The sequence below is a fragment of the Musca autumnalis genome, unplaced genomic scaffold (assembly GCF_047663935.1).
Source record: "Musca autumnalis isolate F117 unplaced genomic scaffold, ASM4766393v1 scaffold_1, whole genome shotgun sequence".
NCBI lineage: Eukaryota > Metazoa > Arthropoda > Insecta > Diptera > Muscidae > Musca > Musca autumnalis.
In genome coordinates, this window is record NW_027411644.1 from 103,962,579 (window position 1) to 103,986,732 (window position 24,154).

At 37.8% G+C, this 24,154-nt stretch overlaps 1 protein-coding gene across 1 annotated transcript in view; it reads right to left on the reverse strand.

Annotated features, from left to right (window-relative positions):
- Dhc1 (dynein axonemal heavy chain 1) overlaps window positions 1-24,154 on the reverse strand; it is a 339,369-nt gene that overhangs the window by 184,864 nt on the left and 130,351 nt on the right. The window contains exons 24-28 of the mRNA XM_073986825.1: window positions 21,328-21,496; window positions 21,107-21,259; window positions 20,756-21,048; window positions 20,206-20,698; window positions 7,753-7,942 (exon numbers count right to left, since the gene is read on the reverse strand). Of these exons, the coding sequence (XP_073842926.1) occupies window positions 7,753-7,942; window positions 20,206-20,698; window positions 20,756-21,048; window positions 21,107-21,259; window positions 21,328-21,496 (1,298 nt within the window). The remainder of the gene's footprint in view (window positions 1-7,752; window positions 7,943-20,205; window positions 20,699-20,755; window positions 21,049-21,106; window positions 21,260-21,327; window positions 21,497-24,154) is intronic.

The following is a 24,154-nucleotide window of genomic DNA, read 5'->3' on the forward strand; positions in this document are numbered from 1 at the left end:
TTTTTGATAACGGTACTTCCCCGGTGCCACCGTGGTGCAATGGTATGCACACCCGCCTTGCACACATAAGGTCGTGGGTTCGATTCCCCGGCCAGGCAACATCAAAACACTTTTCAACGGTGGCAAAATACCCCTCAGTAATGTTGGCGACATTTCCTGAGTATTTCAGCCATGTAAAACTTCTCTACAAGTGGTGTCTTAAGACACGCCGTTCGGACTCGGCAATAAACAGTAGGTCCCATATCATTGAGCTAATATGAATCGGTGTGCACTCATTGATATGAGAGAAGTCTCCCTTGTCCCGTATGGGATGTTTGTGGAACAATTATTTATATATTTATTATTATAACGGTACTTCCCCATTTCCGATATTTTTAATATTTTAGATAAATTTATCGACCAAATTGGCTGAATTGGCTGCAGGGTTCCCAGTTGACACAAAAACTTTCCCGATAAAAATTACGGACATAGGTTCACTTTTTGATATAGACCCCATAGAGATGTCTGAAATTTGGTATTTAGTCTTCGTTGGGGACATAAAACTTTCTCCCAGAAATGTTTAGGTATAGGTCCACGCCATCATATAGCCCCCATAGAACGGTACCTCCCGATTTTCGGTATTTTGAAGGTTTTAGCCACATTATCGTACCAAAGTAGCTGATATTTGGTATTTAGTCTTCGACGAAATAATCCTACAGAGAATTGTTTGTATTGGTCCACATTTTGATTTAGCCCCCATGGAAAGGTACCGCTCGATTTTCGGTATTTTAAGGTTTTAGACTCATTATTCATCCGAAATGACTGAAATTTGGTGTTTAGTCTTTAAATATTTTTGTGGGCTTATTGAATATATCAAAATTTTGTTTTCAAGAAAGAAAATTTTCCCTAAAAAAAGTTTTTTGGTAGATTAACGCTCAAAAAGGGTCCATTTCCATGTTGACTGTTCACCAATTTTTTTAAAAATTTATATTTTTAGATACACTTTGGCAGTTTTGTTGAGATGTGTGTTTTACTTACTATTTGTATGTAAGTCGAGCTTAATATCATATTTGTTGTTTTCAAATTTAAAAACAACAAGTTTAAAGTGGGAAGTAGTTAAAATTGATTACTTTTGGGGATGGCAGAGAAGACTAGTTTCGTCCAACGCCACTTGGACTCATCAGTTCTCTTAGTTCTTAGTATTGAAACAAAGAACCCTTCCCCAATTTTATGACACACACATCTCAACAAAACTGGCAAAGTGAATCTAAAAATAGACACAGAGCACCGTGGACGATTGGTTGTTTTTATTTTTCGACAACTATCAAAATATTTACATATGTGCATTCTCTGCAATGTGGAGACACATGACAGTGGGAGTAGTTAATTTGGTTTACATATGCGGCTACAAGAGTTTTTAGGTGTTTCGGTTGAACTCGCATTTAAACGAATTCATCAGTCACACTTATTCTTGAGCTCGAGTCGTCATAAAATTGGGTCCTCCATCAATATATTTTACTTGATTTTGACCATTTTTGGCCGCTGTCGCGACACTGTGCGTCCTAGGGTAGAACGATGTCTAAGCAAAATAATCTATTCACATTTGATGCTGCTACAAGTACGTAGCTCAGACTGCTTTACCTCCGTCAACAGTCCACCTGATTTCATAACTACTACTTCCGAAAAAAACGTTTCCTAGAGAAAGTTTCAGGAAGATTAGCAATCTCTCCTTTTCAGAGAGCTGCCCAATCCCACAGATCTTCGGATTGCTAAAAGATTCCTGCTGATCGGCTATTAGTACAATGAGAACGAACACCGAGGACCTAAGAGTTAGTAAACTTTATCAATACTACGTAGGTAAAAATTTCTGTACATTGTGAGCAACGGTTAAATCACTCTCGAAGGATGATTTAAAGGCTATTGCTTTCCACGGAGAAAAATATAGAAAAAGATGTGCGATTTTGCGAATGTCATCCGAAAATTGGCAGATTGGTCTCGCTACAAATTCCCTTCATTACCAATGACATAGTAGCGAATTTCTACTGAAGTTACTCGAGGACCGACTAAAGAGAAGCATTTTCTAATTGCCCACCAACAACATAGATAGATTCTAATTGCCCACCAGCAACAAAGTACTGAATCGGTCGTGCAACCGAACATCCATTGTGGCCCTTGACCTATCGATGTTTTTAGTGAAGGCAACCTTGGCAATCTTGTTGAGATAATACAATAAGACTTCCCCCAGGTGTTTTGAAACGTGGCACACTGGTCGAAACCATTGATCTAGCGGCGCGAAAGTCAAAAAATCAAAGTATAAAATTGCGAAATGTTTTCCATTGTATCGATTACAGACACTCTGCTGACTAAAATTTTGTTTTCACTTTTTTGTTGTTGTAAATATTCACTCAGTTATTAACTGTCAAGTGCAAGAAATTTTGATGCATCAGATTTTAACAAAATTGTTGCTAAAAACCTGGTTTCATATTTGTTTAATTGCTTAATAAATTCGGAATAAAACTAAACAAAGTTTATTTTTTATTGATAGGGGAGGGTGTATGTTAAATTTAAAAAAATGTTTGGGGCCTGAAGTTACATAGTTATGTAGCAATAAATTTTCAAAAATTATTATTTTTTATGTTTTTAGTGCAATATACTTTTGTTGAATGGAGAGTAACTACCAAGGTCCACTGAAGTTCAGTCCAATTTTTTTTTACTAATTAATTTGGACTTCCTACATTCCGAAAAACCACAATTCAGCTGCAAATAGCTGCAAATCTAGCTGATAAATGGTCTTGAAAAATAGCTTAAATCTTAAAAATACCCAAAATCCGTCGATACAGCTATATGGGGGCTATATCAAAATATAGACCTATGTTCACAATTTTTGGTGGAGAAGATGTATAACCAACGAAAAATCCTATGCCAAAATTCAGCTTATTTGGTCTGAAAATGTAGACAAAATCCTAACAATACCGAATATTGGGATGTACCGTTATATGGGGACAATATCAAAACGTAGACCTATGTCCACAATTTTTGGTGGAGAATGTTTGTATCCACTGGGAACCCCAAATACCAAATTAAACCTAATTTGGCCGGAATATATAGCTTTAAACCCCCAAAATACTGAAAATCGGGAGGTACCTTAAAAGGGGCCTATACCCAAACGTGGACCTGTGTCCACAATTTTTTGTGGAAAGGTTTATTGATCACTAGAAACCCTAAGTACTAAATTACAACTAATTTGGAAGGAAAGGGTGGCTTAAATTCTCAAAATACCGAATATCAGGTACCGTTGTATGGGGGCTATACCAAAATATTAGCCAATGTCGTTCTTATTTAGTCCATTATTACCCACGGACACACACTGAGTTTGTGGAAAATTTCAGAAAGATATCTCCATTCGTTTCCAAGTTATTAATTTGGCGCCGCTAGATCAGTGATGTCGACCACTGTGCGTGGGATGCTAAACTATATGTGTGGACGAAAGTTAAAAATTCGGAGCCAAAAACCGGTAGTGTGAAACATATCGTTTATGTGAAAGGTTATACGCATTGACTTATTGCAGTTCTTCCATCTTTGGAATATGAAACAGAGAAAAAAATATGATTGACCCAACAATGTGCAAAATATGTATTGTAAAGATAGTGTTAGATTCCGTATGCACACACAGAAAAATATATGTTTGAATAAAAAACATAATATGTTTGGGTCCAAACAAATCAATGTTTGCAACATTTTGTAACTTATCTCAATTTTATTTGTTCGGGTACCAATATATTTTTTATGTTAGAACTTATTTTTTATGGGTAAAGAGAGGATTTTTGTCGAAGAGAGTAACAACAGGGCTCTCGCGGCTGCGGAATGCTGTTTTATAATAAAGAGCTGTGTGTATGGTGTAATTGAAGACGCAGAAGCGAAGACGGGAGGGTAAAAAAGTTTGTTTTTGCTTTGGTGGTGTGTATGCAAAACGCCTGTGTTTAGTGCGTTGTCGCGATTTTTTTCCACAAGCAGTAATTTTTTTCTGTTTCTTTCGGTTTACCAACCAAGCAAGCGAAGAGGAAAAGAAAGACATGATATGAACTATTTTTGTTCTTTTTTCTTCAGTTTTCTAAATGCAATAGTTAAGTAAAGACGGTAAATTGGGTGAATAAATCAGTGTTTTGTGTTGTCCTAAAGAAATTGTGCTTTTGAGTAAATTAAATGCCCAATACATTTTATAAATGGGTGCCACAGTGGTGCAATGGTATGCACGCCCGCCTTGCACGCAGAAGGTCGGGGGTTCGATTTCCCGGCCAGGCAACATCAAACATTTTTCAACGGTGGCAAAATACCCCTCAGTAATGTTGGCGACATTTCCTGAGTATTTCAGCCTTGAAAAACTTCTCCATAAGTGGTGTCTTAAGACACGCCGTTCGGACTCGGCGATAAACAGTAGGTCCCATATCATTGAGCTAAATATGAATCGGGGTGCACTCATTGATATGAGAGAAGTCTCCCTTGTCCCGTATGGGATGTTGTGGAACAATGTTTTTTTGTTTTTACATTTTAGAAATGGAAGTTTAATAATAGTATCAAAAAGGTGAATGAAAATATTTTATTGCACAAAGAAGAAATCGCATTTAATATTGGTAATTACATCAATACATTTTTCATATACATACATACATATGTATATTTGGAATATGGATGTACCTATTTATCACATTATATGTATAATAATTTGCTTCCTAACGCCGATTACCCGCTGATGATTTCAACTTTGAGGAGAATGTGTTTTATTTCTTTTTAAAAGTGTGATTTTTTACCCTCCACCATAATATGGGGGTTATAATAAAATTTGTCATTCGGTTAGTAACAAATCGAAATATTCATCAGAGACCCTGTAAAGTATACATATATATGTCCGTCCGTCTGTTGAAATCAAGATACAGCTCGCAATTTTTAAGATAGGCTTTGTAATTTGGTATAGAAGTTTATATTACTCCTAGGATGTTAGGTATTGCAAATGGGCTATATTGGCCCACGTTTTGATTAGCCTCATTATCACTCCGAAATGGCCGATATAGGTGCACGCCTTCATATAGCCCCATAGAACGGTGCCTCCGGATTTTCGATATTTTGAAGGTTGGGACCACAATAATCCACAGAAATAGCTGAAATTCGGTATTTAGTCTTCGTTTGGGGTATAAAACTTTCCTCCAGAAATCTGTCTGTACAGGTTCATGCCTTAATATAGCCCCATAGAACGGTGCCTCCCGATTTTCGGTATTTAGAAGGTTGTGGCCTCAATATTCCCCCGAAATAGCTGAAATTTGGTACTTCTTCGTTGGTGATATAAAACTTTCCCCCATAAATTTGTCGGTACAGGTCCACGCCTGCATATAGCCCACATAGAACGGTACCTCCCGATTTTCGGTATTTTAAAAATTGTGGCCACAATAGCCCACCGAAATGGCAGAAATTTGGTATTTAGTCTTCGTTGGTGGTATAAAATGTTCCCCCGAAATTTATCGGTACAGGTCCACGCCTGCATTTAGCCCCCATAGAACGGCACCTCCCGACTTTCGGTATTTTGAAGGTTGTGGCCACAAAACCCACCGAAATGTCTGAAATTCGGCGACATAGGCCCACGCTTATATATAGGCCGTACAGATCGGTTCCTGCCGATTTTCGTATTTCTGAATGCTGTGACGTCAATATCCCACCGAAAGACTGAAATTCGTTATTTAGTCTTCCATGGGGTTATAAAATATTCCAGAAGAGAATTATCAGTATAGGTTTACGTCTTCCTATATCCCTATGGAAGCGTACCTCTTAATTTTCGGTATTTTGAAGGTTTTAGCCACATTATCTTACCGAAATATAGGAAACTTGATATATAGTCTTCTTTGAAAACTTTTCGCCAGAAATGTGTTGGTATAGATCGATGTATTGATACAGCTCCCATAGAACGGTACCTCCCGAATTTCGGTATTTTGAAGGTTAGCCACATTGTTTTACCGAAATTTCTGAAATTTGGTATTTAGTCTTCTTCGTAAACGAAACGAAACTAATTGTTCCATTTTACTTGCATAAATTCGTGGTGGAGGGTATAACAAGTTCGGCCCGTCCGAACTTAACGCCGTTCTTACTCTGTTATGTATTTCTTTGGATTTTTTTATGTACCAATGTGTCTTTGTTGCTTCTGTTTTTGGTATTTCTATGCATTTCAATAAACCACCACCATTTATAAATGTGTGTATTTGTTAGAAAAAGCCTGCGAGCGCTTACTGACCCTGTCGGACTTTTATCAACCAGTTGATAAAATGGCTGAAAATAAATCGATTATTTTTCAACTGATTATAAACTGGTTGAAAAGTCATCTAGAGATCAACCACTTTGAACGAAAAAAAAATTTCGACAATTTTCCAATTCTGCATTACTTTTCAACTAACTTTAAATTTGTTGAAAAATCATCTAGAGATCACCGCTTTGAAAACAAGAACATGTTTCTTCTACAAAGTATTTGGGCATGCCGAAAAAATAAGGCGAAAATGTTTAAATAATTCACATTTGCATTTTCTTAATAACTTTCATATAAATGCAGCATCCAATAATAGAAGCCAGTGTTGATGGACTAAAAATATTCGTACATATTGTTCTGGTATAAAAAAGGAAATATACAAATTTTCCCTCTTCTTCTGTCTTACAAAACAGTACATAGAGAGGGAAAGAGAGAATATGAAAAGTCAAAGTCATAAAAACACACAAAAACAAATTTTTTATCATTTATTTATCATTTAAACTGGCTACAAATAGGCTAAAAAAGTTAGTTTATAATCAGTTGAGACTGATGTCGTATACGAAGACCACCAACCATCCATCCCAGCGGCGAGTAGTTTTAGCTCAAAGGAACATGAAAGACTTCTCCCATATCAATGAGGACTCCCCAATTCACATAACCACATTGATATGATATCTTCTTTTTTTGCCGATTCCGAACGATATGACTTAAGACACCAATTGTAGAGACTGCAATAATGAAATGGCGCCTACATTACGACGAGGGGTATGAAATACATACCTACATCGTTGACATAAGGGAATCGGTATTACACGAGAAATTATTAAAACTTTAAAACTATCGAACCCACACAATCACCAATTTATGTGACTCGTTTCGCTGTTAGTATGCAGCTCATCAGACATATCGGCTGTGGCTTCTTTGTCATCGCACTTTTACCTCTCAAAAGCAAACTCATAACTTCCAAAGGCTGCTAAAGACTGCTGTTTTTCCTGAGAACATTTTTAGAACGACCCTATTATTCAATATTTTATTTGACATTTAATTTTCAATAACAACAATGTTGTTTTTGTAAATTTTTTAGTTGTTGTAAGTCCCAATTTACATTAGGCGAGTTTACTTGCCGCAATTGTCAGTTTGTAGGTGAGAGAGGGTGCTGAGAGGCAAAGGGTTACCATATGCCTCACCTCTCTCTCCTACAAAATGACAATTGCCGCAAGTAAACTCGCCCAATGTAAATTGGGACTAATTCATGCAAATATGCCTTGCCATGTGATATATAGAAAAATTTTAAAGTTCAAGTTGAAAATGGCAGCAAGCAGCTGTTGCACCCTAAACAAATTACCACACACAAGTTCCGTTAATATCTTTCATCAACATCAATTACCATCAAATATCAAGCGAACATTAACCATACTTTCATTATCATCAGCATTAACTTCATAATCTTCATCTTATCCAAGGTTCTACTCATATGACATACTTACCTCAAGAATATGTTCATCGGCAAAAGGATACCCATGCGAACGAGATTCTCACGCACCTCATAATCATTATATTGTGGAGGTAATTTCCTCAGCATATCATCGGCCAATTGATAGACAATACTTTCACGAGTTTCTCCACCGCCGCCGCCACCTTCCTTCGGCTGCACACTTAGAATGGTATCGAGAATACCTGGAAATGGGTGAAAATGCGTAAAGGTGAGTAACGACAACCAATTCGATATTTCAATAAAGGCGTTTCAAAATATGCACACAAGAATATTCGTATGTATGTACATATATTCTTAAGGTGACATTTACGTCAGTGGCTTATCGTTGTCTAATATGATTTTTGGTATTTGACTGATTGTGAGTTTTCATCGTCTAATGGATTTCTACTTTATTATCGTAATTAGACAGTTTCCATGATACATTAATAAATAATGAATATATGGCGAATGCAAGCAATTAAGTTGGTATGATATTAAGATATGTATAAAACAAAGTTTACTATTTACTATTTTTCGCTAATATAAGAGAAATAAAAATAAATGTTTTATGAAACATGTTTTGTACCTAAAAGTATTTGTCTAACCTATCAACTACAGAAGTATAGGTCTTCTCCAAATCCATATAAAATAACTAGCAAAGTGCCCGCTACTTCGTATGCGGAAAGGTAATAAAAAACAAATACACAATATTTAATATGGAAATGAAGAATTATGAAAATTTTATTGTTAGTTGTTGTTGATTGATATTTAGTTTCATTTAAGTACTCTTCGTACCCCTTTAGTTAAAATTTCACTCCAAAAATTCAGCGGTGACTAATATTTTCAAATAAGGGATAAAAACCTTCTTGTAACAAAACGTATACAAATGTCTACGTTTCCAAATGAATATATTTAAACGTTAAAAAAACAGTTTGTTGAAAAGATTCTTCAGGTTTGACTAATTGATTTCAGTAAGTTACTGAGAAAAAAAGCCTTAGCGTTCACACAACACCAATCGTACAATATTTAATACAATTTTTCAAACCAAGGGCCTCATAAAAAATTTTAAAGCACTGGATTTACCATTTCATTCAATATCAGTGCTTCTATGTTTAGTACTATTTAGTACTTTTAACACACTTATATTTTATTACCCTTTAGAACTTTTAGCACCCTAATACATATTAGAATTCCAAGTTATATAATTCCAATACCAAAATGGTACCAAATTTAGTACTTTTCGTACACATATGAGGTATAAAAATACCTCCTTATATCAACCCTATATACCAACCGCGATTCTAATTTCCAATACTTTAATACCACATTTTCGAATTCCAAATCTATTCCTTAATCTAATATCAAATTTAGTATCATTTTCGTACACATAAGCACTAATTTTCTCTTCGTGTCATGAGAGTATATTCTATGTATCAACAAAAGAGACTTATTTCTGGTTGCGCCCACGTGTTTCAGGCATATTGATCGCAATTTTTTCAACAAAAGAGTAGCATTTTGAATTGCTCCCTTTTTATACCGTCCACCCTATTATAGAAGGTCTAATTACATTTGTCATTCCTTTTGTAACACATCGAAATATTCATCGGAGACCTTATAAAGTGTATGACCAGGGTAAAATTCTTAATCTGTCGGCCCTTTTGTTGAAATCAAGATACAGTCGCAATTTTGAAGATAGAGCTTTGTAATTTGGTATAGAAGTTTCAACTACTCCTAGGATGTTTGGAATTGCAAATGGACTAAATAGATCCACATTTTGATATAGCTCCCATTGAACGGTACCACCCAATTTTCGGTATTTTGAAGGTTTTAACCTCATTGTCACACCGAAATGGCTCAAATTTGGTACTTAGTCTTCGTTGGAGCCATACAATTTTCCCCAGAAATTTGTCGGTTTAGGCCCACGCCTTCACATAGCCCCATAGAACGGTACCTCCCGATTCTCGGTATTTTGAAGGTTGTGGCCACGATAACCCAATGAAATTGGTGAAATTTGGTATTTAGTGTTTGTTGGGGGAACATAATCTTAATTCCAAATTTCAGGATTCCACCTATATCCCTTCACCCAAATTCAAATTGTACCAAATTTAGTACACATAAGAACGAATTTCCAAAACTACTTCCTTATATCAATCTGACACTCCAACAGCAATCATAATTCCAAATTTCAGGATTCCATCTCCATCCGTTCTCCAAAATCAAATTGTACCAAAATTAGTACCATTTAGTACACATAAGAACGAATTTCCAAAACTACTTCCTTATCTCAGTCCTATACTTTAACAGTAATCTTAAATAAGCATTTCATAGATCTGCTTTCCGTTCACACAAATCCAAATTGTTCCAAATTTAGTACCATTTAATACTTTTCGTGCACATAAGTATGCATTTTCAAAACTACCTCGTTATCTTAATCCGACACTCCAACAGTAACCTTAATTCTAAATTTCAGGGTTCCAGCTCTATCCGTTCAGCCGAATCCAAATTGTAACAAATTTAGTCCCATTTAGTACTTTTCATACAAATAACTACGATTTTTAAAAATAACGTAAATTTTATACTCCAGCAGTAATCATTATTCCAAATTTCAGGTTTCCTACTCTATCAGTTTATCGACATTTAGTACTTTTAGTACACATAATATGAATTTCCGAAAGTACCTCCATATCTTAATCATACACTTCAACAGTAATCTAAATTTGAAATTTCGGGATTTCAGCTCTATCCGTTCACCCAAATGCAAATTTTACCAAATTTAGTCCCATCATACACATTAGTACGATTTTCCAAAACTACCTCAATCTTTTACTCTAACAGCCATTATTCCAAATTTCAGGTTTCCTGCTCTATCCGTTGACCCAAATTGTACTAAATTTAGTACTATATAGTACTTTTCGTACACATGAGTACGAATTTCCAAAACCTTGTCCACATTTCAACTGTAATCATACTTCCAAATATCAGGATTCCAGCTCCATCCGGTCTCCAAAATCCAAATTGTACCAAATTTAGTGCCATTTAGTTCTTTTCTTATACTTAAGAACGGTTTTCCAAAACTACCTATACTTGCGGTGACCAATATTTTTGGATGAAAATAGAGTACATATACACATGGATGCAAAGTTGCAGACCAAAAAGAAGACGCTCATTTTGTAATAATTTAACAACAGATTCAAATAATTGTAATGCCCCTATTATTTAAAAACTTGCCTAACAATGCTTTTAAAATCAATAGAAAAATCTGTGATTTAATTTAAAGCAAGGCAATATTTTGTACAATATGTTCCTAGAGTTCTCTGATTTCTTAGGATTTCGTATGTATTTGTAAAACAAATAAAACATCGAGGACATAGAATACGCCCAATGAAAATAGAGGACAAATAGAGTACGTTAAAAAATAAAGCACGGATACCTACAATAGAGTACTGTACTCTAGGATAGAGTACGACGGTTGGTTACCGTACCTATACTCCAGCCATAATCATAATTCCAAATCCATATAGTACCAAATTTAGTACAATTTAGTACTTTTCGTTTACATACATAAGTACACCTTTCCAAAGCTACTTCCATATCTCAATCCTAAACTTCAAAAGTATTCTTAATTAAAAATTTCAGGTTTCCGTTCACCCAAATCCAAATTGTACCAAATTTAGTACAATGTAGTACTTTTCGTACGTCCAATCACAATACCACACTTAAACTGTAACCTTAATTCAAAACTTTAGGTATCCAGCCCCTTACGTTCACCCAAATCTAAATTGTAGCAAATTTAGTACACTCAGAACTTTTCGCACACATGAGTACGAATTTCCAAAACCATTTCCTTTTATAAACACCACTTCCCAACCTAGATTTCCATAACAAATTCCAAGATTCTAGATATATCCGTTGAAAATATAAAATTGTACTAAATTTAGTAACTTTTAGTACACTTATAGGTCGAGTTTCCAAAAACCCTTTGGTATATCTTTCTAACTCTCCATCAGTGACCCTCATTCCAAATGTCAGAATTCTAGCTCTTTCCGTTTGTCTTATATATACTTAGTACTTTTCGTACCCTTCTAGTTCGAATTTACAAAAAACCCAGCCTTTTCTCACCCCTACACACCAACAGTAACCCACAGTGAAAATTTCAACTTTCTAGCTCCAGCGGTTTCGTCTGGGTCACTCACTCAGTCATCACTAAGCTCTTTTATATATTTAGAAGATATCGCAAAATAATATAAGGCAAGTTCTGGTAGTTTTGGATATATTACAAACAATTATTTTTATATGACTCGGATGAGAAGACCTTCGGGTGATGTATCTATCTGCGAGAAGAGAACTGTCAATATTGCTCTCACGTAACTAGTTTTGCACAAAAGTAAAGGAACGGAAAAATAGTAGATCTGGCAGCAATGTCAAACATTGCCGCTTTAAAAATAACAACAAACAAAATAAATTTCAATGTTTTTTATTTTTTATTTCACTGGTTTAAATTTTTTTATTGTTTAAATTTATTTTATTTTTATACCCCCCACCATAGGATGGGGTTATACTAAGTTTGTCATTCCGTTTGTAACTACTCCAAATAACCATTGTAGACCCCGCAAACTATATGTATTAGTGATCAGCGTGCAATTCTACATCGATATAGCCATGTCCGTCCGTCTGTCCGTCTGTGGAAATCACTCTAGCGTCCGAACGTTTTGACGTAGGTGAATGAAATTTTGAGAAAATCTATTATATGTACGTAGGACTTTTGGTATTGAAAGCGGGCTATGTAGGTCCACCCTTTCGTGAAGCCCCCATACAAAATGACGCGTGACGCGTCGACATTTTAAGGAATTTTTAAGATATTTGTCCCATTTTACCACCGAATTTGGTATTTTGTGTCTCCAGAGGCCAAAAAGCATTCCTACCAAAGTTGGTTTATATAGGTCCACGTTTTGGTATAGCCCCCATATAACGCCCCATATAAAGTACGCGTCATTTTTAAATATTTTGTATGTATTAGTCCCATTTGACAACAGGATCGGTTGTAACTTTGTATTTTGTGTTTCCAGAGGCTAAGAAACATTTCTACCATAAAATGTTTATATAGGTCAACGTTTTGATATAGCCCCCATAGGACTATATCTCCCGATTCTCGGTATTTTGAAGGTTTTGGCCTCATTATCACACCGAGATGGCTGAAATTTGGTATTTAGTATTTCCCCCAGAAATTTGTAGGTATAGGTCCACGCCATCATATAGCCCCCATAGAACGATACCTTCAGATTTTCGGTATTTTGAAGGTTGTGGCCACATTAATCCACCGAAATGGCTGAAATTTGTGGTGGAGGGTATAAAAAGTTCGGCCCGATCGAACTTAACGCTTTTCCTACTTGTTTTATTTTGCTTTGACAATGCGCGTTGTTTTCTTTTTATACCCTACACCACTATGTGGGGAGGGTATTATAAGTTGGTTTTGGGCAAAAAGTTTGTAACGCATCGAAATAATGGTCGTAGACCCATACATGTATATACCAAAATGAACGTCTCGACGAGCTGAGTGTTGATGAAGGTCCCGGAGGGATGAAGCCTATTGATTTTGATGATGGTCGGATAATATTCAGGGATGATGGTCGGAATGGGCAAAAATTTATTTGGAGAAAAAGTGAACATTTTATTTCAAAGCGAATATCTCCGCTTCTATATGGGGTATATCAAAACCAAAACCTACTAATAAAAGTAGAAAATATCACCTTTGCAACGATATATCGTAGGTTGTCGTAGGTGGTCAAACAACGAAGATATCGCAATAGCCCCTAATAGAACACTACTTTTCATTTTTGCGATTTTAATAATAATGACGAATATCACAGCTTTGGTTGGGACCCTCCAAAATCAAAGTCTGACTATGAAAGTAGAAAATCCCAACTTTACAATGATGTTAAGCAGGTGGCGTAGGTGGCCAAATAACGGAGATATCGCAATAGTCGTTAATACATTCCATTTTTTAATTTTTTTTGTAATCACACTACACGTCACAATTTTGATTGGGTCGTCACGAAATTTTGGGTGTTAATGGGGGTCCCACCGAGGAAAAAACCTATTGATTTTGGTAATGGTCGGATATTATTCGGAATGTGAAAAAAACTTGTTTGGAGAAAAGGCCAACGTTTTATTTCAAAGCAAATATCTCTCTTCTGTGAGAGGTGTATCGAAAGCAAAACCTGGCAAGGAAATTAGAAAATATAACCTTTACAACGATGTGAAGTAGGTTGTCATAAGTGGTCAAACAACAGAGATATCGCAATAGTCGTTAATGCATCCCTTTTTCCATTTTTTGTATTAATGAAGACATTCAGAGCAAAGGCGCTAAGCTATCCCAATTTAAATATTTTGAATTTTACCAAACAAAAGCTTATGCACAGGGGTAGTGGTGTAGGGTATCACATAGTCGGCCACAACCCGACTATATTGTCAAATCAGCAGTTTGACAGATTGTCCACTTTTTACACCACCAAATTTTTCGAGCTGAAAGTAGTAAAAGAGAAAGTCATTTTGGCATGCTCTCTCTTAAATTTTGCTTCAAGTTTTACTACTTTTTGGGATTAAGGAACGCTTTCCGAGTTAAAAATGGTAAAACTTGAAGAAACTTTAAAGTAAAGGAACAAAGCTAGCATTTGAATGTTTTCCATTTTTCTAGTGATGGATGTTGAAGTCATAACTTTGAAGCCTCTCTAGCCATGGTTGTTGATATTCCTGATTTTTGAACTGGAGCAACCATCAGACTACTCATGATGGCCACCTACGCCACCTACTTTACTTATGGTAAAGTTTGATGCTTTCTACAACTACCAGCAACTCTCCTCTTTCACGCATTAGCTCTTCTCACGCTTTGATCGATATCTAGGCCTAGCGATCTCTACCTGTCAGTTACAAATCTTCAAGTTGAACCTGACATCCGGGTAGCTATAGTCCACACAGAATCGGGTGCCTCCATCTTTCTTCTTGACCAACACCACTGGGGAGCATTATGAATTTGAAAATGGTTCTATCACGTCACTCTCCTCCTCTTTCTTCTTTCTGCTTCTTATTTCAGGTTTCACCACTGATGTACTCCCTTGATGTTCTTTCCTGAACGCAAAATCAGATGCATACTTCCAAAGGAACAGTTTGGCCTTATTGTGATTGTGTGTCAAATCATGAAAATATCTCTACCTTTCAAAATTTACAGAATTTTAACCAGGAATTCTGAACTACTTTGCGGCATAGATAACTTGATGTATACGGATTATTGTAGAATGTTGGCGTCGAGTCCTACGTCGAAGACGTACCCCAGCAAAAAAAAACCTTACTAAATAATGGGTTACAATACCCCAAACTAACCCATTATATTAACAAGGACATGTCGCACTGAATAGCTAGTTATTCTACGACCTCTACATAGTTTACATTACGTTGTAATGGGTCATATAATGACTAACGTATCCGAACTTTTGCTGGGTACATATATGATATGTTAAATATCTACATTGCTGACTTAGTGCAGTTTTTCCATCTGAGGAATATAAAAATATCTCACGCTAAATCTACTGAGACACTGTTCACCAATTGGGGGTCTGAAATGAGATTCCCCCATAACATATTGTTCGATCAGTAACTACCCCAAGATATTGGATGTAACTGACGTTCAATAGCATTTTTTATTCGTCAGCGCAAGCCACAGCTATTTGCGACAAGATCTGAAGTAGAAATAATGTCCTCAAATCACAAGACGGCAGCACTTAGTGTTCTAACAAAGAAACCTTGTTGATCTCTGATAAAGCAATACACCGGTCCATGACACCAGTAGATTACCATGAGGAGGCAAAGATTTCACCGGTGTATCAACACAACAAGGTATTGTTCGATGCGGTACTAGACACGTTCGAAGCGTTCTACGTGACCTAGAGAGAAAGAGATCCAAAGGAACTAACGGGAACCTCTAGATGAACGAGTAGAGCAGGCAATCAGATTCCTAAGCAATTGTGTTTTGAATAATTTAAAACGTTTATTTATGAATAATTCACGACAGATAGCCCAAAAAACACGTCTGGTTACCTGATGAAATCTTTGTTTTACAACAAAAATCCAAACTATTGTCATACTATCGATAGTTTATCTATCAACGGGCCTATCAGATAGGCTTGGATGCACTTGCTCAAAGATATATTATGAATTTCGTACTCGGAGACCACCCCCATCCATCGCAGATGAGGAACACCAACTGCAAAGGCAAACCCGGGTGGTTTTAGCCCAATTAAGATCCAGACGGCACAATACCCAAAACATGCCGTGCATGTCGACTGGGACTGACCATAACCTTTTATCTGCTTAACTTGCATGCTAAATTTAGTCGCCTGTCTTTCGATTTTTTATGGACGCAGCCAGTCCAGGTGGCAGCATTTTTAAATCTAGGCACGGAGTAACTGGCATGAGATAACTACAAAGGATATTTACGAATTTGTTGTTGTAACAGATATGATTGTAAGTTCGTTTTTCTGTTTAATCTGGCCCTGGGTCTATCAGGAATGTGGCTGCTTCGATGGGTTGTATCCACAAACTACTGGAGTTAGTAGAGTACGTATTACAGGGCAGTTGAAAAGGTGCAATGTGTCGTGCCTGTGCCGAGTGCTAAGAATATGTTTTGCACGCTCTCATTGATCCTTGCACTATAGGAATTTAGACGGCAACACCATCCCGAGCGTTGTTGATTCAAAACTACTCTGGTTTCAGCTGCGAGAGATGGGGATTTTTTGCGAGGAGCATATGTGACAGCATATGTGTGAATTAGGCCGGGGCGATTTGAAAACATTAATGGGCCCTTCGCGTTTCTGAATCCTGGGATTGAACTGAGCTAAAAAGTGAGCTACTGGACCATATGTCCCCGATGAAAATCGAGCCTCCCGATTTTGACTTTAAATTTTTTATCTACGTTTTTTTGACATCTTGGCATATAACAGCCAAACCATTGACATTTTCGAGCCAACACAAGGATATAAATTGTAGCCAAGACAGTAATTAAGAACTCTCTAATACATCGCAAAAGCATTGGAACGCTTTTTCAGGCTGTATTGGTCTTGAGAAGGTGCAAACTTTTCGAAAAATGTCGATAAATGGCACTGTGCTACAAAAGTTGACAAGAAAAATATTCAAGCGTTCTGATGCAAAATTCCATCGTGTTGGGATCTATGGAGAATAAAAATGCCGTTAGTTCGTTTGGGTCATCTCGTTTTATTTTTTTAGAAAGGTAAAAGTAGTGAAAATCTTGGTTTCTTACATATTCAAATTTAAACGGGCATATCTTCTTTTTGCACAACGGATTTTAATTGATCCTTCTTCCTTTTAAAGGGGTGAGTAATATATTTTGAATGAGCTTTTATTGTTTTAAATCCGTTAACAAATGGCTAAGTTATAGTGGTTTATGTCTGAAAACCCCCACAAAAAAACCTATAACTGCATTTCTCATAATTTTCAAAAATATAATGTTTTTTTTTTGTTTAATATTTATTAATATTTATCTATTGAGATCCAGTGGCGTGGATCGAAACTATAGTATTCCCTGCCTTACCCCTTGGCGAACAAAGCCAAATCTTTTCCACTTATAAAATAGTTGTTTTAAAATATTAAAACAACAACAATGGGATTAAGCCAGACTATTTTGAAAAAACAAAATTGCAAACGCTATCCCAATAAAAAAAAAACGCCACAATGCTTCTAATTGAAGACACTGGCACGACGTGTGTTGTTTTTGCTGTAAAGCATACCAACCAAATTTTTGGTGTGTGCATTCGTTGAAATTCGACGACACATACTAGTGGAAGAGGTTTGAATTGTTTTCGCAGACACTTTCGTCGGAGTTGTATGAGGTTGCCAAGGAAAAACTTCTCATTGAACTTTTTTCTTTGCTTACCTTTATACTTCGAGCTGACGATTGATGTTTGGGTATAAAAAGTTTCTTGTTGAAGAAGTTATTGAAAAATAACTTCGGTGGAGAATATCCACAAACAAGCAACAAGGGAACTGATGAGATCCAGTGGCGTGGATCGAAACTATAGTATTCCCTGCCTTACCCCTTGGCGAACAATGCCAAATCTTTTCCACTAATAAAATAGTTGTTTTAAAATATTAAAACAACAACAATGGAATTAAGCCAGACTATTTTGAAAAAACAAAATTGCAAACGCTATCCCAATAAAAAAAACGCCACAATGCTTTTAATATTTATTTTTAAAATTGTGAGAAATTCAGTTGTAGGTTTTTTGTGGAGGTTTTCAGACATAAACCACTATAACTTAGCCATTTGTTAACGGATTTAAAACAATGACAGCTCATTCAAAATATATTATTCACCCCTTTAAAAGGAAGAAGGATCAATTAAAATCCGTCGTGAAAAAAAGAAGATATGCCCGTTTAAATTTGAATATGTAAGAAACCCAGATTTTCATTACTTTTACCGTTCTAAAAAAATAAAACGAAGTTACCCAAACGAACTAAAGGCATTTTCATTCTCCATGGATCCCAACTAGATGGAATTTTGCATTAGAACGCTTGAATATTTTTCTTGTCAACTTTTGTAGCACAGTGCCATTTATCGAAATTTTTCGAAAGGTTTGCACCTTCTCAAGACCAAAACTGCCTGAAAAAGCGTTCCAATGCTTTTGCGATGTATTAGAGAGTTCTTAATTGCTGTCTTGGCTACAATTTTTGTCTTTGCGTTGGCTCGAAAATGTCAATGGTTTGCCTGTTATATGCCAAGATGTCAAAAAAACGTAGATAAAAAGCTTAAAGTCAAAATCGGTAGGCTCGATTTTCATCGTGGACATATGGTCCAGAAGACTTTTTTGCTCAGTTCAATCCCAGGAATCAGAAACTCGAAGGGCCTATTAAGGTTTTTTCCTTCCACACAAATCGCCCCGGCCTAGTGTGAATGCTATTTAAACCTTCCTGAGTTTTTTGCGTTATATGTAGTCAACAAAGTTTCTTTTTATGCATCGCAAGTGCTGTCGGCAAGGGACTTGAGGACCTTCTTCCTACATCTCAGCCTGTCGCAGATAGCTCTGGCATGCGCGAACGACGTGAACATGCTGTCGAATGTGACCCCTAAAATCTTTGGGTAGTTGGTGGCCGGAATACTGCTACCATCGACCATGACATTCAACTCATTGCCTACCAGTCCATGTGGTGAACAGAGTGACCGTAGCTTTAGGCGGATATTTTCATAGTCCTCGCGTGAAGAAATATGGTAAGATCAATCAAGTAGGAGTTGAACATTTCACAAATGACATCAGGTACATTACGCCGATATCGTGCAATTATCCGCATATGTTACGATATCAATGCCGGGGGTGGAATACAGGAGGGGTAGAGGTAAAACAGTTCCGAATATATCACCCCACCTTGTTTCTCAATTCCACGTACGTATAATTGATTATCCAACGTTTCGAACTTGGCCTGGGGATAGTCTGCTCGATGTCCTCAAACAGCATGAAGTGCTTGACAGTATCAAAGGCCTTTGTGATAAGTCGAGGGCCACCATCACTGTTCTATCAAACGGCTTATGTGGAGGGGTAGCTATTTCTGACGCTGAGGAGAGTTAAAGCCTCTAGGGTCTTTGCTTGGCTTCAGTAGCGGAAAACCCATGCCCATTTTCCAAACTACGGAAATGAAGTGGGGAAGTCATTTGCTAATCCTGTCGCTTCTGCTGGGAAATTTGGTCTCACTTCGGGTGTTAGACCATCATCACTGCTGCAGCTCTTCGCCATCATTTCCAAAACGGGCTAATGTGGGGCCAATAACCTGGAGTACAGCTATTTACGAGTATCGGCGGAATGTATACGTAAAGCAACTGCCTTGACAGTTCTACACCTGACAGCTACCCAATGCATTCCATGTACGGGTCATTAGAGCCACGCGAGATAGGTATGTATTGAAGAGGCTGGTGCAACAGTACGTGGTAAGCTGTAGTTATTGTTGCGCTTGATTTCCTGTTTCGCATCCACCATGACTAATGAAATCCAATGTTTCCTCGATTTTACCTCGGAATCCATTGCAATTAAATTGCAAAAAAGGATGCATTTTCACGGATTGGTACAACAACGCCTGGAGTTAAGTGCTGTGTGTGTGGCTACTGTTGGGAGGACAGAGACTCCCCTGTGTATTCCCATGACAACATGGAATCACTATTTACTTTTTCAGTAGCAATGTTGTTGCTTTTTCAAATAAAAATGTCATTAAAGTCTATTAGCATATCCATCTATTGACCCAACAGAATACCGTAAAATATTCAATTGGTTGTAAAAACAACGAATAATAACAAAACAAACAAAACGGTAATCATCGTTAATGTATCACTCACTATCTCCCAACCTCTACAATATTTCGAGTACGTACCCACATTCTCTGCCATCATGTCATTTATCTATCGACCACTTACCTTTAGCCGAATTAATTTGGTACGTGATGTCGGCATTGGAATGCAAACCAAACACCTCTGGTGTATCGTTGGCAGGCAAATTGCTGATAGCTTCAATGAATCCTTGTAGGCTTTTTGTGTTCGGTACTTTATAGCCTTTGTAAAATTCAAACGAAGGATTTAGAAGAGCTTCACAAAACCACACCGCAGTAAAGGTGGTCAATAGACGTTTATCAAAGTCATCGGTAACCCGGCCACCGTATTGGACTTCACCAATCATATAGACCAGAGTTTGCCAAGAGACACCCTTTTTGGGATCCATTTCATCCAAATGATTTTGTACGAATTGTACGCTGGCAGCAAAATCGGCAGCATTAAATTCATAGGGTACATTCCAACCGAGCGGACCGAATTTGCGACGTTCTTGAACTATTGTGTGCAGGAAGGCCACAGTGTACAGAAGTGGCGGCCATTGTGGTGCAGATGTATAATCGAGGAAATCTTGGGTAAATGACTAAAAGGTGAATGAGTTAGTAGAAGACTTTTTTTGAAGGTTTGAATTTCCTCTCACCTGATAACTTCTCTTTAAACTTGCCCTTATACCCTGGGGAGGTTCATTGGTAAACTTGATGGCCATTTGCAATAGACCAATGGGAAATTCATTGTGCGGCTCTGTGGTAACCCACAAACGAAATGACTCATCGACATGTTCGGTTTCCACTAGCATGTCAATAATTTCCGTACAAAATGGCAAAGAAAGGTGGACATTTTGTAACAAGACCCACCCGCCGCCGGCCATCGAATCCATTATCATCTTACGGGCATGGAACTCTTGACCTTGGCCCATTGACACGGCCTTAAGAGCTGGAACGAAAAGTTTTTTTAATGGGAGCAATTAAAAATGAAAATTTCCTTGACTTACGTATCTCTTTCTGCTTAGCCAAGGCTGAAATTTGAGTCGTTGGATCTGATCCTATAGATAGCAGGCAAACAAATGGTGTTCTCGGCTCAGATTCTGACCATGTCAATTCTAAATCCAATATTTGCATTTCACTGTATTCTGGACCCAATGATTCTGTGAAACATAAAGCAATTTTAAGTGATTGGTGGTCTCATACCTTTTTTTGTGGGTAATAATATTACCTTCAATATATTTTTTAGCCTGTGATATTGTACGATCCGGACACCAAGATCGAATTAGCAATAATTTACGAAAGCCATCCAATGATGATTGATATCCACAGGGAATTTCCTCATTTTCAGGTTTCTCCGATTCATACCAAATACGCCATTCTCGTTCGTTCAATTCGATCTGTAAAAATTTGAGAACATTTTAACATTCAAAATTTGCGAAGGAAAGTGAGCTTAAATGAGCCGCACAAAGCGGATCAGCTAAATAGAACCACTTCTACGTAAACGGAGAAACGCTTCTAGTATGAGCTGAATAACCCATCACGAAGTAATGTTCATTACCAGTAGTCTGACAAATCACGGATTATTTCATTAATATTTTGGAAGAAAAAACTACTTATTTTTCTCATTACTAAATAATGTGTAATGATGGCACATGATGTGTGTGTCCGGCTACAAAAGCGGGAGTTGTGAGTTCACCATCGACAAACATTTTTGTTAGAACATATGTGGTGAACAATGTTTCTTTATCTGCACCCCAAGTGCTGCCGGCTAGAAACTTGTTCCTATATCTCATCTAGTCGCAGATAGCTGTGGTATGCGCGGACGACATGAACATACTGTCGAATGTGACCCCCAGAATTTTGGGGTAGTTTGTGGTCGGTCAGTTCTCACCTCTGCCGTCCATGTGGTGAACAGAGTAGCCGTAGATTTAGAAGCGGATATTTGCATATTCCTCGCGGGTGGTAAGGTCAGTCGAATGGGAGCTCAGCCTTTCACAAATGACATCCGGGAAGACAGCTGATACTTAACCCATACTGATGATCGGCAATTGAATAGCTATTTCTGACGCTGGGGCTCCAATGTTGCACCTCTTAAGATGATTTAATCACTTGTTCCACTTCCAGTATCAGCTCCCTGACTTTTGGGGTCACTGGGTTTGGCACGACGAAGCCCATCACGCTCATTTTCTAATCCCGTCACCTCTGCTGGAAGTTTGGTCTCACTTCGGGTATTTGACTAGCAGGTATATGGCGAGCGGCTGCAGTAGTGATGAAGTCTCGGAACATCCTTTCTGCTACCCGAACATCAGAAGGGTTGGGAAGATGTCTGAAGCGGTGATTAGTGAACTGTCTGAAACTAGGCCTTTCCCATGATTGATGAAAGTGCGGCGTTCATAGGTGATGAAATCGGGCGGTCTGCTGATGGAGACAATTATGGGGAAACGACGAGTTGCCAGATGACGTCATTTGTCAGACCAGGTGACCCAATGGGTATTACTGGAGAACTGTGACACTATCTGCCCAACACTATACCCCTCTGGTCGTTTCCGAAAACCGAATGCGACAACTCACCTTCCTTAAGACCATTGTTACCATCACAATTCAGCTGCAGCATTCAGTTGTTGTTGAGCTTTGTTTCCTGCACCGCCGAGACCATGATCCTTCGATCCTCGATCTTACCTCGGAGTCATTGCAATTAAATTGCAAAACACATGAATTTTCAGAGATTGAACAACAACGGCTGGTTTTGAGTGCTGCATGTATAGCTGCTGATGGGGAGACTGCGAGAGAGTCGGACACTCTGACACTCTTGAGCATGAAGATCTGAAGACGTGGCGACGATGATGACACGCAAGCAGGTCTTGGATCGGCAACATCTTGTTGTGATGAGGCACCGCTTATTGTGCTCCATTGGTGATCCATAAAAACGTAACCTTTTTGCAGTCCTCTGGGCGGCATTCTGACCGATTTGAATATTCTTCCAAATTTACACTGGTATCGAATAGATTACCACAGGCCGGTTAATTGCTTTATAAGAGGTCAACAAGGTGAGTTTGTCAGCATCCCAGTTGCTGCCGAGCAGGTACTTGAGGACCTCGTTTCTACTTCTCTAGGAGCAGACGGTTATTGCCCTCTAAAAGTGAACTAATGTCGGGTATGTAACGCAAGGCATATCTATTCGTCGCCGGTATGTATACAGTAAGCAGCTCCACCTTGGCAGTAACACGCTGCTTACTGCTACCCCCATACATTCTATATATAAGTCACCAGAGTCAAACTCAAGCGAGATATCTCTCTACTAAATAGACTAGTGGTGACGATCCTTCTGCAAAACACTGTAACCATCGCAACGTTGCAAGCTTCAGATGACGGTGAGCATTGTTTCCTGGATCGCGGCGACCATGATTTTTCTTCGACTCATAAAGTCTAAAATTTCGCCGGATTTGTTCGGTGACCTTTACAATTGAATTTCAGAAATGACGCGTTTGTGGAACGCGTTGAACAACAACGTGGGGTATAGATGTTCGTTTGTTGCTTTTGGGTAGATTTCGGGGAACAACAACACCAACATTTCGTGATACAACTGATAGCGCAAATGTGTCAACATTGTCCGCTGGAATCTATGTGGTTTTCATACATGCTATTAAATTAAGTGTGCTTGGGAAGAAAAAAGGTGCGCAACGTTGGTTCGTCTGAGATTTGGTAAGCTGAATAATAAGCCTTAACTATTCCTGGACACTGTACTGAGCGCAGTTACAAGAAAGGGTTGTAGCAATACTTCCTATTGTTTGGGTTGTGCGGACGTAGACAAAGACTTTGTCATTGTTATAATCATCATGCAGCCATAGTGTCAAAACCATTCCCAAATAACTCGTCGTCATCGGACCGCAGCTGTGCCAAAGTTACTACAATCAACATTTGTCGTTATACTCATCGGGTCACTGCTTTGCTAAAGTCTTGTAGGTATGCATACAAGATTAATTTCAATAAGTACAAGAGTGAAATCAGGAAAGCTTAGCGGAACTCTTGAGAAAGTTTAAGTGAGTCCAAAGAAG